This window comes from Ochotona curzoniae, unplaced genomic scaffold, assembly GCF_017591425.1.
Source record: "Ochotona curzoniae isolate NIBS_2020 unplaced genomic scaffold, NIBS_Ocur_1.0 contig_1014, whole genome shotgun sequence".
NCBI classification, from domain to species: Eukaryota; Metazoa; Chordata; class Mammalia; order Lagomorpha; family Ochotonidae; genus Ochotona; species Ochotona curzoniae.
This window is the reverse complement of record NW_024464920.1, coordinates 27749544-27763671: the sequence shown is the minus strand read 5'-3', so window position 1 is coordinate 27763671 and position 14128 is coordinate 27749544. Positions and strand designations below refer to the sequence as shown.

Genomic DNA, 14128 nt, shown 5'->3' with positions numbered 1-14128 from the left:
TAGAGGCTGGAAACATGGTGCAAGTCTTCCACATTGAGTGGCAGGAAGCCACTTACCTAAGCCATCACTACCATCTCCCAGGGTGTGTTTAGGCAGGAAACTGGGGTCAGGAAACTGGACCAGGAATTGAACCCAGGTATAGGATACAGGCACCTTAACTGCTAGACTAAATGTATGCTCCCTGTAGACTTAATTTAACTTAAGTATTTTGTAGAGTTAGAGACTAGTTGGTACTCCATTCTTCACTGAGAGGCAATGAGATTGATTTTAGTTTTTCCTTTGTTAACATCATTGTGCATGTGAAGAGAGCTTTCTTAAAACTTGGAATGAATACTTCAACTTTCCCCAATTACCCCTTAAAGCGATTGTGTAATCTGGGGATTTTTGATGCACATAATTGTAAGACAAAGAAGACAAGTTCACTGATATTCCTGGATGGAAATGTCTGTCATTCTTAAGAAAGCAAGGAAGCTCTTGAGTGCTTCCCATTTCTATGAGAAGCATCAGGGTTCCAATGACATATAAAAGCAGGGCTCCTAGGGTGCTGGGCTGATTGGGAGCAAATGAGTACACTTGACATTTCCCTTAGTGTAGCAATTCCCTGCTCTTTATTTATTAGTGCCATTCAGTTAGGGCTATCAAAGTGTTGCTGCAAACATTAATTAGCTAAACACCAGGCTCCCCAGAGAGAGATTGCTTGTTAGGTTGATTTTATGGGAAGACTGTCTGAAGCAAAGAAAGTCAAGAGAGGAACTTAAAAGCAGAATTGGGTGCTACAGATGGCAAGTGCTAGGCTGTGGTTTGAAGGTTTGCGTCCCTGCCTGAACTCATGTTGAAAATCAAACCTTGTACAATAATATAAAGAAGTAGGGTCTCAAAGAGATTATTAGCCAAGTGGACTCCATTCTTAGAGATGAGATTAGTGCCTTATAAAGGAGCTAGGCAGAATTAACTGGGTCCTTAAGTGGGCACACAATCTTTGTTCTCTTTGAAGCATGAAAAAACAAGGCACGAGTTTGGAAGCAGAAACTGGGCACCTAATAGGCACTGAATCTGCTGCTGCCTTGCTCTTGGACCTTTCAGCTTCCTGAATCCCTAAAATTGTTCGCAAATTACCCTGTCTGTAGTGTGTTGTTTAAGCAGCATACGTGGTGAAGATACGCTACCAGTCCTGAAAGGAAGTTTAGAATGAGGATCTTCCAAAAAAAATTTTTTTAATTTGTTTTCATTTTATTTGACAGGAAGACAGAGGACAGGGAAGCAAGTTGGGAAAGGCAAAGAGATATCCCATTTGTTAGTTCTCTCCTGAAATGCCCTCAGCAGCCAGGTTAGGCCAGGCTGAAGCTTGGACACAGGAACTTATCTAATATCTCAGGCTCCCACCTCCTACCTGGGTATCAGGGACTAATGCAGTGCAGCCATCACCTGCTTCCTCCCAGGGCGCGCGTTAACAGGAAACTGAAAGCGTGAGTGGAACCAGGGTTCAGATCAGGATGTGGGTGTCTGCACTGAAGTGACTCAAGTTACTGTGCAAATGCCAACCACAAGAATAAGGGTACTGAAGGTGAGTGAAGCTCATATAAGATGAGAGAGATGAAGCCATTATGCAGAGCAAACATGTCAAAAGGCTGGAATAAACTTGTTGAGTCACCTTGCAGGCTAGGGAGGGAGGGGGTTGTAGGGAACTTGGATGGAAGGTCGGGGGGGGGGCATAGGAAATCACTTAGGGCTTTGCATTTCATACAATGGGAAACTATGTGAGAGGGGGGTGAGAAATGAGAAGGTGAGAGGTGTGAGAGCTGAAAAAGGTGGGAAAGAAGCCAGAGAAGAAGAGTGAGGTTGGAGACGAGGGGAAGGAATGTGATAGAGTACCCTGGTGGCAGGGCAGGTCAGTTGGGAGGAGAAAAAGGCTTCACCCAGCTGACTCCCCCAGCTTAAACCTTTGGTCAAACTGTAGGGCACAACCCACTTTGCACTGCCATTTTACTGTCTCTCAGGTCACCAGTTACCTGCAGTGCACCACGGTGGGTCCGGCACCCGGGCTCCTGCTGATATAGTCCCTGACAGTTCTCACAAACTGGATCAGGGACTGGGTGGTCTCGGGGACTCCGTGGTCTGGCCACACTGTGTAGTGAAAGTGGCGGATGAGTCTGTGTGCGTCAAGCTGTTCCTCCTATAAGATGGGAGAATGGCGCATAAGAAGGAGGACCACCATGGGCCTTCCAAATGGTCATCTAGGGGCTGAAACTGCAGGACGGCCTGCACACATGGATTTCATGAAGCTCCATGTTTCCAAGCCGGGGTGTTCAATGAAGTTGAGCAGAGCAACGTACACTGCATATCTTAAACTCCCGGATGGTCCACTCAGGTAGCACAGACTCTGAGATCATCTGCAGGATAAGGTCCCCGTAATAGAGGGAATCCTGGTCCACTGGCCAGTAATGGTCACACTTCACCTAGGAGAGGACAGAGAAAAACAGTGAGCCTGGAAACATGAGTCCTTCGCCAAGCCGCACTGTCCCTCCTTGTCAAGCCTGCTGGAGTTACAAAGGCAGGATCAGCCGCTAAAGCAACTTTGCCACTGACTGTGAACCTGCTCAGGCTCTATGCTGCAGCTGGGCTGCTGTGCCAAGTGAAGGGGAGACAGCTCATAAGGAACCGCTCTCTGGGCATCTGGGATTCATTCACCTTGCAGGCACACTGTTTCATGGCTGGAGATTTGAGGATTTTTAAATTGACTTCCTTAGCTTTCCAGATCCACATGCAGACATACTGTGGCTACAATCTGTTGTTCTGAAGATCTCACTTGCCTTCCTAGCCCTGTTTCGTTCCTATTTCTCTATCGTTCTTCCAGCCTGGGCCATGTGCCAGGAGATCTGGGTGATGCCAGGGCATTTAGCTAAGCTCGCCGTTTCTATGTGCAGAAGCAGGACAAACAAGAGTATGAACATTTACTGAGCAAAGACACTGAGCTCTTATGTGTAATCTATTTTAATCCTTGGATAACTGTATAGAGCAAAGGATTCTGAGCGCATTACATGAGGTTTGTTTCATTAGCATGGAGGGCTCTTTGATTTTGTGTTTGTTGACATTGCCCAAGGCTCATCTCTTTCCTGAGAGCAGGGACGAACCCCTGGACTCTGGCAGGGTCTCTGCATGGCCACACCTGTATAATGGAGCCAGGTAATCTTTCAGTAACCCAGTCCTCAATTGGAAACACCTTCAACAAACAATCACAGCGGGACAGCTCCTAGATTTACTGCTAGCGTCTCCTTTCAATGAGCAGCTTCACTCCCTCATCATAGTCTCAGGTGATCCCAACTTGGTTTTGTGGGGTTTTACATCGTATGGTGGGGTAGAATCCCACGGGGATGTTGGGAAGGCTGTTGACTCACCCGGCCCTTCTCCACACACTGCGTCACCATGACAATGTTGTGAACATTCTGCTCCCACGCCATTTTCCAGAAGTCATCTTTGGTGCCAGGAAGCGGTCCCTGAGTGGCAATGTATTCTCTTCTAAAATTGTTGCCCTGTGGGGAATTTACAGTACAAAGGTCAGAAACAATGGGCCTCTTCAGAGCTGTAAACAAAGTCGGCTCTGCAAATCAGGCCATGTGGGGGGCTTGGCTGGGCCAGGGCCTGAGAAAAAGGAGCCTACCCAGGTTCCAAGGCTCAGGAGCAGGAAGGCCAGACATCAGACTGTTGTCAAAGGCACGCTCCCTCTTACCAGGCCGGATCTTTTGTAAAAGGCAGAAAAGGACACTGCAGAGATCTACAGATCACTTCTCGTCAGCGTTGCTGTGCTGTGTCTGTGTGTGCATGCGTGTGCGTGTGGTCGGTATGAGAGTGATTTCCATCAGGCTTTTCTCTAGTTGCTCGTTGCAGTCATTTGGGGGTAATTAACATTAGGATAATTTAATAAGAGAGGTCATGTGAGGGAAGCTCGGTGGCAGAGAAGCCACTGTTTGCTGAGAACACTGACCACGCAATGTGCAGTGGGTCAGGATTTCCACAACGCTCATTTAATCCTATCCACAGGTATATGGGTTAAGATATGTTGTCTCCCTCATTTTATACTCCAGCAGCAAAATGTTACTTGTAAATCTTAGTGGAGGCCCTTTCTTGCTTTTCATGATGTCTGTGTTATGTCATCTGGCTTTTGCCCGTTATAATACTGCCTCTGCTCTCTCTAATCCTTTGCTTTGCAATGAGCTGCTGCCTGAGTCCTCCTTCATCTGTCTCTCTGTTGGGTGACAGCCTACACCTAGATATTAATTATGTGACAACCTAGTGTGGTCTTCAGACTAGCACACTGAGATGCTCAGGCAACTTGACAGCAATGTAGGATGCCAGACCCAGCCTTAGCCCCTTATGAATTAGAATGTGTATTTCAAAAATGTTTATCATCTACGTGAAAAGCTGTGTGGGTAAAGGGGATACAGCTCTTCCATCTACTGGTTCACTCTCCAAATGCCTGCAGTTAACCAGGGCCAACCTGAAGCCAGGGACTTAGAATTTCATCTGTGCCTTCCACGTGAGTAGAAGAGACCCAAGCCTTGAGGTGTCTGCTATCTTTCCAGAGGCATTAGCAGGAAGCTGGATTGGAAGCCGAGTGGCAAGGCCCTCTGATTTGGGGTGCAGGTATCCTAAGCAGTGGCTTAATGTGCTGTGCCACAATGCCCACTCCCTAGGATGTTAACTCTAATAAGATCTTCAGATGAAGCTGATGGAAGTGTTGGTTTCTCATTTCCTGATGCCTCAACTGTTCTAAAAGTTCCTTAAGGGTCAGAATCCTATCTGATCCTGTTACTCTAAACAGCTCGATGTTTGACTGACAGGCACTCAATAAATATTTAAGGAATTAGTGGTTTCAGGTATATCTGATTATCTTTAATTTTCAGAGAAGGAACTAGACACAAGTTGTGCAGGGTCACAGAGTCAGCATGGTGCAGAGATGGGATTTAAACCTGAATTGACCTGGCCTGTAGTGTGCCATAGGAAACTGGTAAGATGCTAGCCAGAGTTAGAGCCTAAAGGTTGGATACAACCTTTGAGTTGTGCTTTCATGATGTTTTTGGAAAACCTAAATGGAAGGTGATCAGCTTCCCTAAAGAGGTAGCCTGGGCAGTGGAAGACCATTTTCTTCAGGGAGCTCTTACCTTGGCTAAGGACTACTGAGAGAAAACAACTAAAAATGTGTCCTTACTTTAATTTTTATGTGATTATAGCCATGGTGAAAAATAAGGCTTAGCAGTGATTGAAGTGGATATTCTGTGTCTTATAGCAATCAGGTATGGTCTTTTGAAAAACCCACCAATATTTCAGATCTGAGAAAAGTGAAGGCAGACAGAGAGGCATCCCCATGGTGGCTGCCCATCAAAGCTTCTTCCCAGGCACCAGGGCCTCATGGTTAACTTACAGGGATGTAGCTGGCATTGATGTAGTCTGAGCAAGGATCATCATCCACATTGGACAGCTTCACTCGAGAGGCATCATCTGGAAGAAAGTAGATGAAGGGATTTTTGCTGGATCTTGGGATGTGTGTTATTAGATGATACCTTGCCTTGTTTTTCTTTTTTACTGATAAGGCTCATACAGAATGACTAACTTAACATACGGTGCATAGGTGACCCATACACAGTCACGCATGAGACAACAGGAAGCCTCATTTATGCTTTCAGTTTTATGTTTGATTTGAGAGAGATTTTTTTTAATCTGCTGATTCACTCCCCAAATGCCTGAAATAATCAGGTGTGGGGCAGACATAATCAGGAGACAGGAGCCCCATACTGTTTACCAGCTGGGTGGCAAGGACCTACTGCTACTACTACCTTCCCAGCACAGCAGCAGGAAGCTGGACTGGCAGCAGAACAATTGAGACTAGAACTAGTATTCCCATATGGGATGCTGACATCCTGAGTGGCAGCTTAACCTGCTATGAGACAGTCCCAGTGTCCTGTACTTTTATTTATTATTATTTTGAAACATTATGATACATGCTGATGCAGTGGACAGTTCCATTTCACTGCTGAAATGTATAAATCCACAAGACTACTTCTTACTATTCACTTAATGGGGTAAAGATAATTTCTGTAGGAATAGTTAACCAGAGACATTCTGACCAAAGCTTAGGTCAGCTTGGTGCCAGAGCCCTTGCTGTTGGGGGTCCTTATTGCTCTTAGCCTCCAAAGGGAAACAGTTGAATTGTGTGGGAAGCAACACAGGAGGCCTCTACAAACCATGTGCAGTCCTAGTCTATTTCTCTAGCCCCATTTTATTTCTGGAAAAGAACAGACATGGCTAGAGAAAGGCAGTATTACAAATTCCAACACAATAACTTACAAGGCAGAATATTGTTGTATCGATTTTTCCCTCTATTCTCCGGCAAGAGTGCAATGTCACAGGGCTGGTTACGACCCACATCTTTTAAGTCCTATTAGGCAAAAAGTAAATTGGCAAGTGGAGAGTAAGGAATGGTTCTCAATCAAGCCACATACTCTTCGTGAAACATATAATAAAAATCCAAATATTTGCTGTTACAGCTGGAATGCATAGTGTTGGGCATGCATTAGCTCTGAGCACCACCATCACAGTATGTTAAGGCACAGGGGAGGTTCAGTCAGGACCACTAAATTGCTGCAGAACATGTCAGTGGCAAAGCTGGAAATCAAAGTCAAAGGCTGGGACCTCTTACCAAACCACACTATCTCCCAGTTAAACAAATGGCTAGGTTGAATCATTGAAGATACTGGGTTTGCAGTGGAAGTTTGCCAATTCGTTCTTATCTGTGCTAGGTAGCACTTTGTTTTATGTTACATTCTGGAGTTCTAATTATCCCTGCGATGAGATGGTATTCTGCATAAGGAGTGGTCTCAGGTATAAGGAATAGTTTCACGGAGACCCTAGCGAATGTCCTCTTACACTTAATGAACCTATGGTTCCAAAGAAGAAAATTCCACCAAAGTCAGGAATACGAGCGCTTCACCGTGTCTCAGTTATACCTCATATTCCTTGGACAGAAGGTAGTTGGAATCAGCCTGCAGCTTCATAAAATGTCCTTCAAACTGATTTACTCTTATTGGGCTGTAATTAAACATGAAACAGAAAGAAAAGAAAGTTACTGAGGAAAGGGGAAAATGCCCTGGCCAGTCTGTATTCCCAAAGCAGATCATAAAGTAATTAATGAGATCTCTGTCTTACCAGGATGTTTTCCGGTTTCTGTGAAGAAGCCAAAAGAAGAAGAAAGACCAGGTTAGCGAGTGTCCTGTAACACTGTCAGTAAACCACAGAAGGAAAACACGCTCTTACCCTTTCTGGCCCAGGTTCAAGTGCACAGACAAGGGCCTATCCCTCCGAATGCTCAGGCGGGCGGAGGGTCTTTCTCGACCATGGCTGCAATGCAAAGGAGAAGGTTTTCACTTGAATCAGACTTCCTTTGGACAAGTTCTCCCCTATATGGCAAGGCTGTGCGTGGTTGTGCAAATACAGATTTTTCAGTGTGCATGTGGACTTGCACTCAGTCAACATCTTCTGTGTGGGGTGAGGCAAGGGGAGGCAAAGCATAAGAAGTCGCTCTTCCCCCCACTTACAAATGGATCTGTGAAATACCTAAAGATGTGTCTTCTGGTTTTTGGCTATGGGTTACAATCACTTCCCACACTCTCAATAAAACTTTCCCTGACAAAACCGAAAACCTCAGATGCCAGACATGACTGCGAGAGAGAAGACAAAATGCCAAATTTAAAACATTCACTTAGAGAAGGGGGTGCAGAAGTGGGGCCACATGCTGCTGGGCTCTCTCTGGTCCCGTCTTAAAACAGGATGACAGATGCGAGTCCCAACATGGTGACACCAAACACTCTTTTCGGGATTCTCTGGAAAAGCCCATGGGCACACATGTTGCAAATCTCACTGTCTTCTTGAGGCTATGAAATACAAAACTGTTTTCTCCTATACAGAAGGAGTTATTTCACATTCAAAGGAAGAGATAGTCCCTCCATTGCTTGGATCATTTGGTAAGGGACAAATTAATCAAAGTTATAGAAAGAAGTTGAAGAAGAGTGAGACAGTTTTGAGGTTTGATGGAAAAACTGTAAAAAACATATTTATTATCACTTTATCTGAAAGGCAAAGAAAGAAAGGGAGACAGGGAGAGAGACAGAAAGAGGATGGGAGAGAATTTGGAGAAGACCTTCTACCCAAAAGTGTACTCCCCAAATGTTCACAATGACAGGGGTGGACTAGACAGAAGTTAGGACCGTGGAACTCCACCTGGCCCTGCAATGTGGGTAGCAGGGACCTAAACACCTGAGACATCACTGTACCATCCAGAGAGGCACATGAACGGGAAACTGGATGAACAGTGGAGGACCCGGGACTTGAACCCAGCACGCCAATACGGGATGCAGGCATACCAAATAAGTGACTTCACTGCTGTGCCAAATGCCCAGTCCTGACTTACACGTTATTGACAAAATTAAATTAATGTCTTTTCTTACTTTTTTTTTTGGCAAAAAGACCTTTTTTTTTTCCAGTTGCATCTTTAGAATGGTAGGCCCCTATTAGCAGAGATCTTTGTACTCACTTCACTTTCTGTCTGCAGATGAAAAAGGCAACAAGAGCCACCAGCATGCCGATTAAAAACAGACCAGCACTCACACCTTCAATAACTCCAAACAGAGGCTCTGTAAGAATCCAAATGGAAATGACAAACCCAGGTAGGCAAATGAGTGTGGTTTTTAATATGGTCACAGAGCTTTACGAATATCCATACAATCAGTTTCAAAACAATTTTATCACCCCACAAAGAGAAACTCCTTACATTTTCCTTATCTACTCCCCACCCTTGCTCCAACTCCTGGCTGCCCCTAAACTGTTCCCTGTATCTATAGATCTATCCACTCTGGACAGCTCATATAAGCTAAGTCATAAACGTGTGGTCTTTTGGTGTTATATCAAGAGGACCATGTTCTGGACCCAGGTCACAATGACTTATTCCTACGTGCTAAAACTGTTGCTGATTTATCACATGAATTCAGGTATACTATGTGGCTCACTTTTAGCATTACATTTTAGATTTTAGATTAGTTGACTCCATCTTGCTTTTTTTAAAAAAGTGTATGTTTACTATATTCCTTTACTGGACCACATATAATTTTTATTGCATGATACTGTTTCAATTAGGAAAGGATTAATGTTTACAAAGCTTCTACTTGGAAACACATCTTAATCCTCTTAACTGTGTTCTGATTGCTCTTTGTTTGAAATGGGGAAGATTATCTTTGTATTTGGCATAAATAGGAAGCTTTGTGAGGCTGAGTCATCTTTGTTAGGTAGTGTGGAAGTATGTTTTGTTTATAGAGAAGAACTTTTCCCAGGCCAAGAAACCACACATTGCAGGTCACTGACCACAGGGCAAGGCTGGGATAGACAACTATGTCAAGCAATAAGATGATGAGAATGATGCTATTCTGAATATGATGGGAATATTATAGACAGTGCAGTTCAGATGTTCCACACTTTGGCAAAAAGTACCAGTTTCATCTGAACCCACCTGGGCAAGTTACTTAACCTTTTGGTATCTTAGGTTTTCACCTTTCAAAGGGAGTAATATTAGCATCTACTTTAAAGGTTGAAGTGCAAACTGGATAAATTATTCTTTGTTAAATCCCCAAGGTGGTGACTAGCAATTATTTATCCTCTTTTACTGCTCAGACTCTCCTGTTAACACACTAGAAAATTTTCTTTCATAAATTTAGGGAAAGCCTCTTGAGTGAACACTTTTAAGGAAAACACGTAAAATGGGCAAACATAATAAGAATCTCTAGAACAACATATAATATGAGGAGGAAAGAAAAAGCACATGTCATTCCACTATTTCCTCATCATTAATGCTTTGGTATTTTTTTTCTTCTGGTTTTTCTTCCATTCAGTGTTATACATCTATGTATTTCCATACATAATTAAACGTCTTCTGCATTCACTGACATTTTGCCCTGTGCAGGCTCTTGGTTTTTAATGTTTTTTTTCACTCTCTGTTTAAACAACACTTCATTTTTAATGGAAAAAAAGATCTTGTGTTTTCTCCTGTTTATATTAATCCCTGTCCAGTCTGTTTTTCCATAGAAGGAGTGCAGTCCTTCTAATCCACGCCAATCCATGATTACATGGAGATTAAATTCCAAATGAAAATCAACGTCCCTTCCCCCTGCAGCCTTGTCATCAGTTCTGTTTTCAGCAGTTCTTGCGGGTGACCTTGTGGCCAGCATGACATATGGGTGGATGCAAAGGCTGGTCTTACCTGACTCAGTGGTGATAGGCAAAGAAAAAAATGTGTCTGAATAGAGCGGCTTCGTAAATTCCTTAAGGTCCTCATCAAACAGCTGGGTAAAAGCCCGAATGCTGATTCTAAAAAGGAAACCAATTTATTTAAGTGCAAATTTGTGGCTAAGCACAGTAAATCTTCTTGAAAAAAAAAATGTGTTCATAGAGAAACAGCATGAAGATCATTGTGCCTGTTGGGTGGGAATGAATTATGCAATCCTGTAGATCTGAAATCCTGCATTCACTCATTGCTTTGCTCATCAGCTCTTTGCTGAGCCTCTGCTGAGTTCCAGGCTCTGTTCTAGGACCTGGAGTTACAAGACACAGTTCTTACCATCCCAGAGGTTATATTCTCCTAAAGTCACAGGGAGGAAGGGGGTTACAAAGATCAAGTTGTAGAGCACAAGCTGCTCGGAGCTGTTGAGAGCTCCCGGTTATTGGCAGGGTTGTGGTAGTGGAGGAGGGAACAGGTAACAGATAAACAGGCTGAACAGGAAACTCGCAAGGAAACTGTAGGAGCTGTAATTTAAAGATAGGGATGGGTGACTTGGTGAGTTGTTTCTCACTTCATGATTTTCTTACTGTAGTTTTACTGATAAAGTATTAGTTTATATAGAGGGACTTTCCTAGTGTTAAATCAGGAGAAAGTAAATGAAAGATTCTTTTTATCTTTACAGCAGTGTGTACTTGATTAACCTGAAGTTACCTCTGGCCATGTCCTGTGATGATGCTGCAGCCACATGAGGACAAGCCAAATGGTTCTGACCCTTTGTCTCCTCTTTCTAGTTCATATCCAGGATCAAGTGCAATCTTGTAAAATGAATTCAAGACGAGACTGATCAACTATTATCTTTAATTTCTACTTTTAACATATCCTTCCTAGTTAGAAATAGCACCAGGAATAACTGACTGTTGTTGGAAATTCGCTGTGAAATGTCCAGCAGGTGAAATGGACCATAGGGAAGGGTCCATTTGTATTAATATGCTACAGTCCATTGGGAATGAGAGAAGTGTCTCTGTTTACTACAGCTTCTTGTATTTGTACGGTAACTTATAAAGTGCAGATGGACTTTTACAGAGATGGTTCCATGTGATCATCAAAATTTTCAAAATACTAAGAAAACTGATTATATTGGAGCCTTGGAACCTGAAGCCTAAGGAGAGTCTGCATCTTCTCCAGGATCACAGAGGAAGTTGGTGAGAGAAAACCTTTCTATTTTCTGACCCCCAGTGCTCATCTCTTTCTCTCATTTTCTCTTAGTTTTGTGTTCAAAACAATGATCCCTGTTGGAGAGATGATCAAGACAGGATCAGAGGTTTAGCTCCTGCTCTGTTTCTGATCATTTGAATGATTCCCTACGGTTCTTATGCCTCAATTTCCTCATCTGTAAAATAAAACAATTGAATGGAACAACATCAGCATGTTCTTGGTAAGCACAGAAATTATAACATAAACATCATGATTTAGTATAAGCTTGACCTAAAATTAGTGGGTCATAGGAAATCTACCCTTACCACCCTGAGAATGTTCACGAACACGCTCCCTTGCTCAGCACTCACATGTAGTCCTATCCCATCCTGTCATTTTGATCTCGGCCTCCCTGCTACCCCTCTTTATGCACCTCCTGTATGAAACTCAAGTAGTTGCTCTTGTCTAAGCAATCTGCGTATTTCTTGCCTCCATACTTTGACTTCCACTATTTGCTCCACACTGAATCTCCTTCTGCCCCTACCTCCATATTTCCAAACTCTTCCTTACTTTCTGATGCCCAATTAAAATAACATGTCCTTCAAGAAGCGTTCTGTGTATTAACCACAGCTCAGCACCAAAAATGTAACACATATGAGATTTGATTATTGTTCACAGCCCTTGTCTATGCTTTTCCTACTCATCCCTTGTTGAATTCTTTATTTTGGTGGAGGGTTAATCTTGTGATTAAAAAAATAAACAAAGCATGTCATAAAAATCAAAAGAAAAAATAAGGAAAGGAGGAGGACTGAGGCTAGAAGGGCAGGAAGTATCATTATGCTTTTGCATCTCTGTGTATGAAATGCATGACATTTGTTCGCCATGTAAAAACTTAATTAAAAGAGAAGCCATTTTAATTTCTGCATCATTTATTCACTTATACCCTTCTAATGCCTTTCAACATTTTGTCTCTATTTTCCAGACATTTCTTCTTTTCTCTCTGCATCATAAGCTCCGTGAAGGCAGAAGCTCCATCTTATTTATCTCTCTTGCCCTCAATAGCTGGCCCAGTATTTTCGATGGAGGGAGCAATGAAACATACACTAACTCTATTATCACCATAGTATACGTAATATGAATAAAATGAAATTTTAATGACCAGACTTAAGGTAGTAATTATTCCTACTTTAAATGTACCTAGAATCAGAATTATAGAGTGGAAAGTAAAGAGACCATGTGGCTTAATTTCCTTGGTTTGAGGACAATGAGCCCAGGAAATCTGATTACTTAACTCTAGTCACTGTGCCCTTCTATTCAAAATAAAGACAGGACCAGATAGGCACTTCTGTAAGCTCCAAACTGCCTTTCACCATATTGATCTGCCCTTTCTCTTTTTCCAAATGGAATAATACTAATAATATATATATGAATGTTAGTACTCAACAATGAATAGAAACATACTACAATCACTGATATAATCAACTTGAATAACACCTGCATTTAGTATTGACTTTCTTTTCCATACTAGTTTTTTTTCCTATTTTTTTCTATAATTAAAAAAAGAAACAGTGTCTGACAACACGGAAGATAAGCTTGGTCTTGAGACAGGAGGAACTCAGATGGCACAGAGGCAGAGCTCGGCGTCCCCCAACAAGGTAGCTGTTGAGGATTCGAGGCACTAAAAGGGAATGCCTCCTCTTCCCAAGCATCATCTGTTTAGCATTATTTATTTTATTTTATTTTTTAAAGATTTATTTATTGTTATTGGAAAGTCAGCTATACAGAGAGGAGGAGAGACAGGAAGATCATCCATCTGCTAATTCACTCCCCAAGAAGCCACAACAGCTGAAGCTGAGCTGATCTGAAACCAGGAGCCAGGAACATCCTCCAGGTCTTGCATGTGGGTGCAAGGTCCCAAAACCTTGGGCCATCCTCGACTGCTTTCCAAAGCCAGAAGCATGGAGCTGGATGGGAAGCAGGGCTACCAGGACATGAATCATATGGGACCCCAAAGGAGATAAGGATACAACATCCCACCTGAGAGAGCATCCTCTCTTATCAGCAGAGAGCAGATGGCTTTCCTAAAACAGAAGATTCACCTCCTGCAGTAAGGCAGATACAGCACTAGCTTCCTATTGTCTCCCAGACAGGCTCACCCCGCAGGGTGAGAGGAGCTTCTGGAGAGGGCAAGAGAGAAACATAAGGGTAGTAAGAAAGCTGGGATCCTGCAGTCTCTCTAAGACCGAGAGATAGCACAACTCCTTGGTCACTTAGACTTTAGTAGACTTAAAAAAAAATCTCCCAGGGGCTGGTTTATCTTTTCAACATGGGGAATTGAGGCTGTTTCTTCTTTTTTTTTCAATTTTATTTTTGATGATTACGTAGTTGAGAAAGATGCAAGCCTGTGTGGACCACTTATTAGGATTGGAAGGATTGAGTAATAGGCAAAAATGATGAGGTGATCTGTTTCTAATTTTATTTTTTTCTTCTTCCTATATCTGGAGGAATAGGGGAGAGAAGGAGAGAGGCTACACTCAGCATTTGAATCGCATCAGTACTTTGGGGAGGTATGGCCATCTGGTGTCATCCCAGGGTCCTGGTTTCCATGGGCACTGC

At 42.9% G+C, this 14128-nt stretch overlaps 1 protein-coding gene across 2 annotated transcripts in view; it reads right to left on the bottom strand.

Annotated features, from left to right (window-relative positions):
- PTPRB (protein tyrosine phosphatase receptor type B) overlaps window positions 1-14128 on the bottom strand; it is a 106568-nt gene that overhangs the window by 8444 nt on the left and 83996 nt on the right. For both annotated transcript variants that reach the window (XM_040990070.1, XM_040990074.1), the window contains 10 exons: window positions 10301-10407; window positions 8585-8684; window positions 7309-7392; window positions 7201-7218; window positions 7002-7083; window positions 6343-6433; window positions 5420-5496; window positions 3396-3530; window positions 2334-2456; window positions 2010-2173 (listed from right to left, as the gene is read on the bottom strand). In XM_040990070.1, the coding sequence (XP_040846004.1) occupies window positions 2010-2173; window positions 2334-2456; window positions 3396-3530; window positions 5420-5496; window positions 6343-6433; window positions 7002-7083; window positions 7201-7218; window positions 7309-7392; window positions 8585-8684; window positions 10301-10407 (981 nt within the window). The remainder of the gene's footprint in view (window positions 1-2009; window positions 2174-2333; window positions 2457-3395; window positions 3531-5419; window positions 5497-6342; window positions 6434-7001; window positions 7084-7200; window positions 7219-7308; window positions 7393-8584; window positions 8685-10300; window positions 10408-14128) is intronic.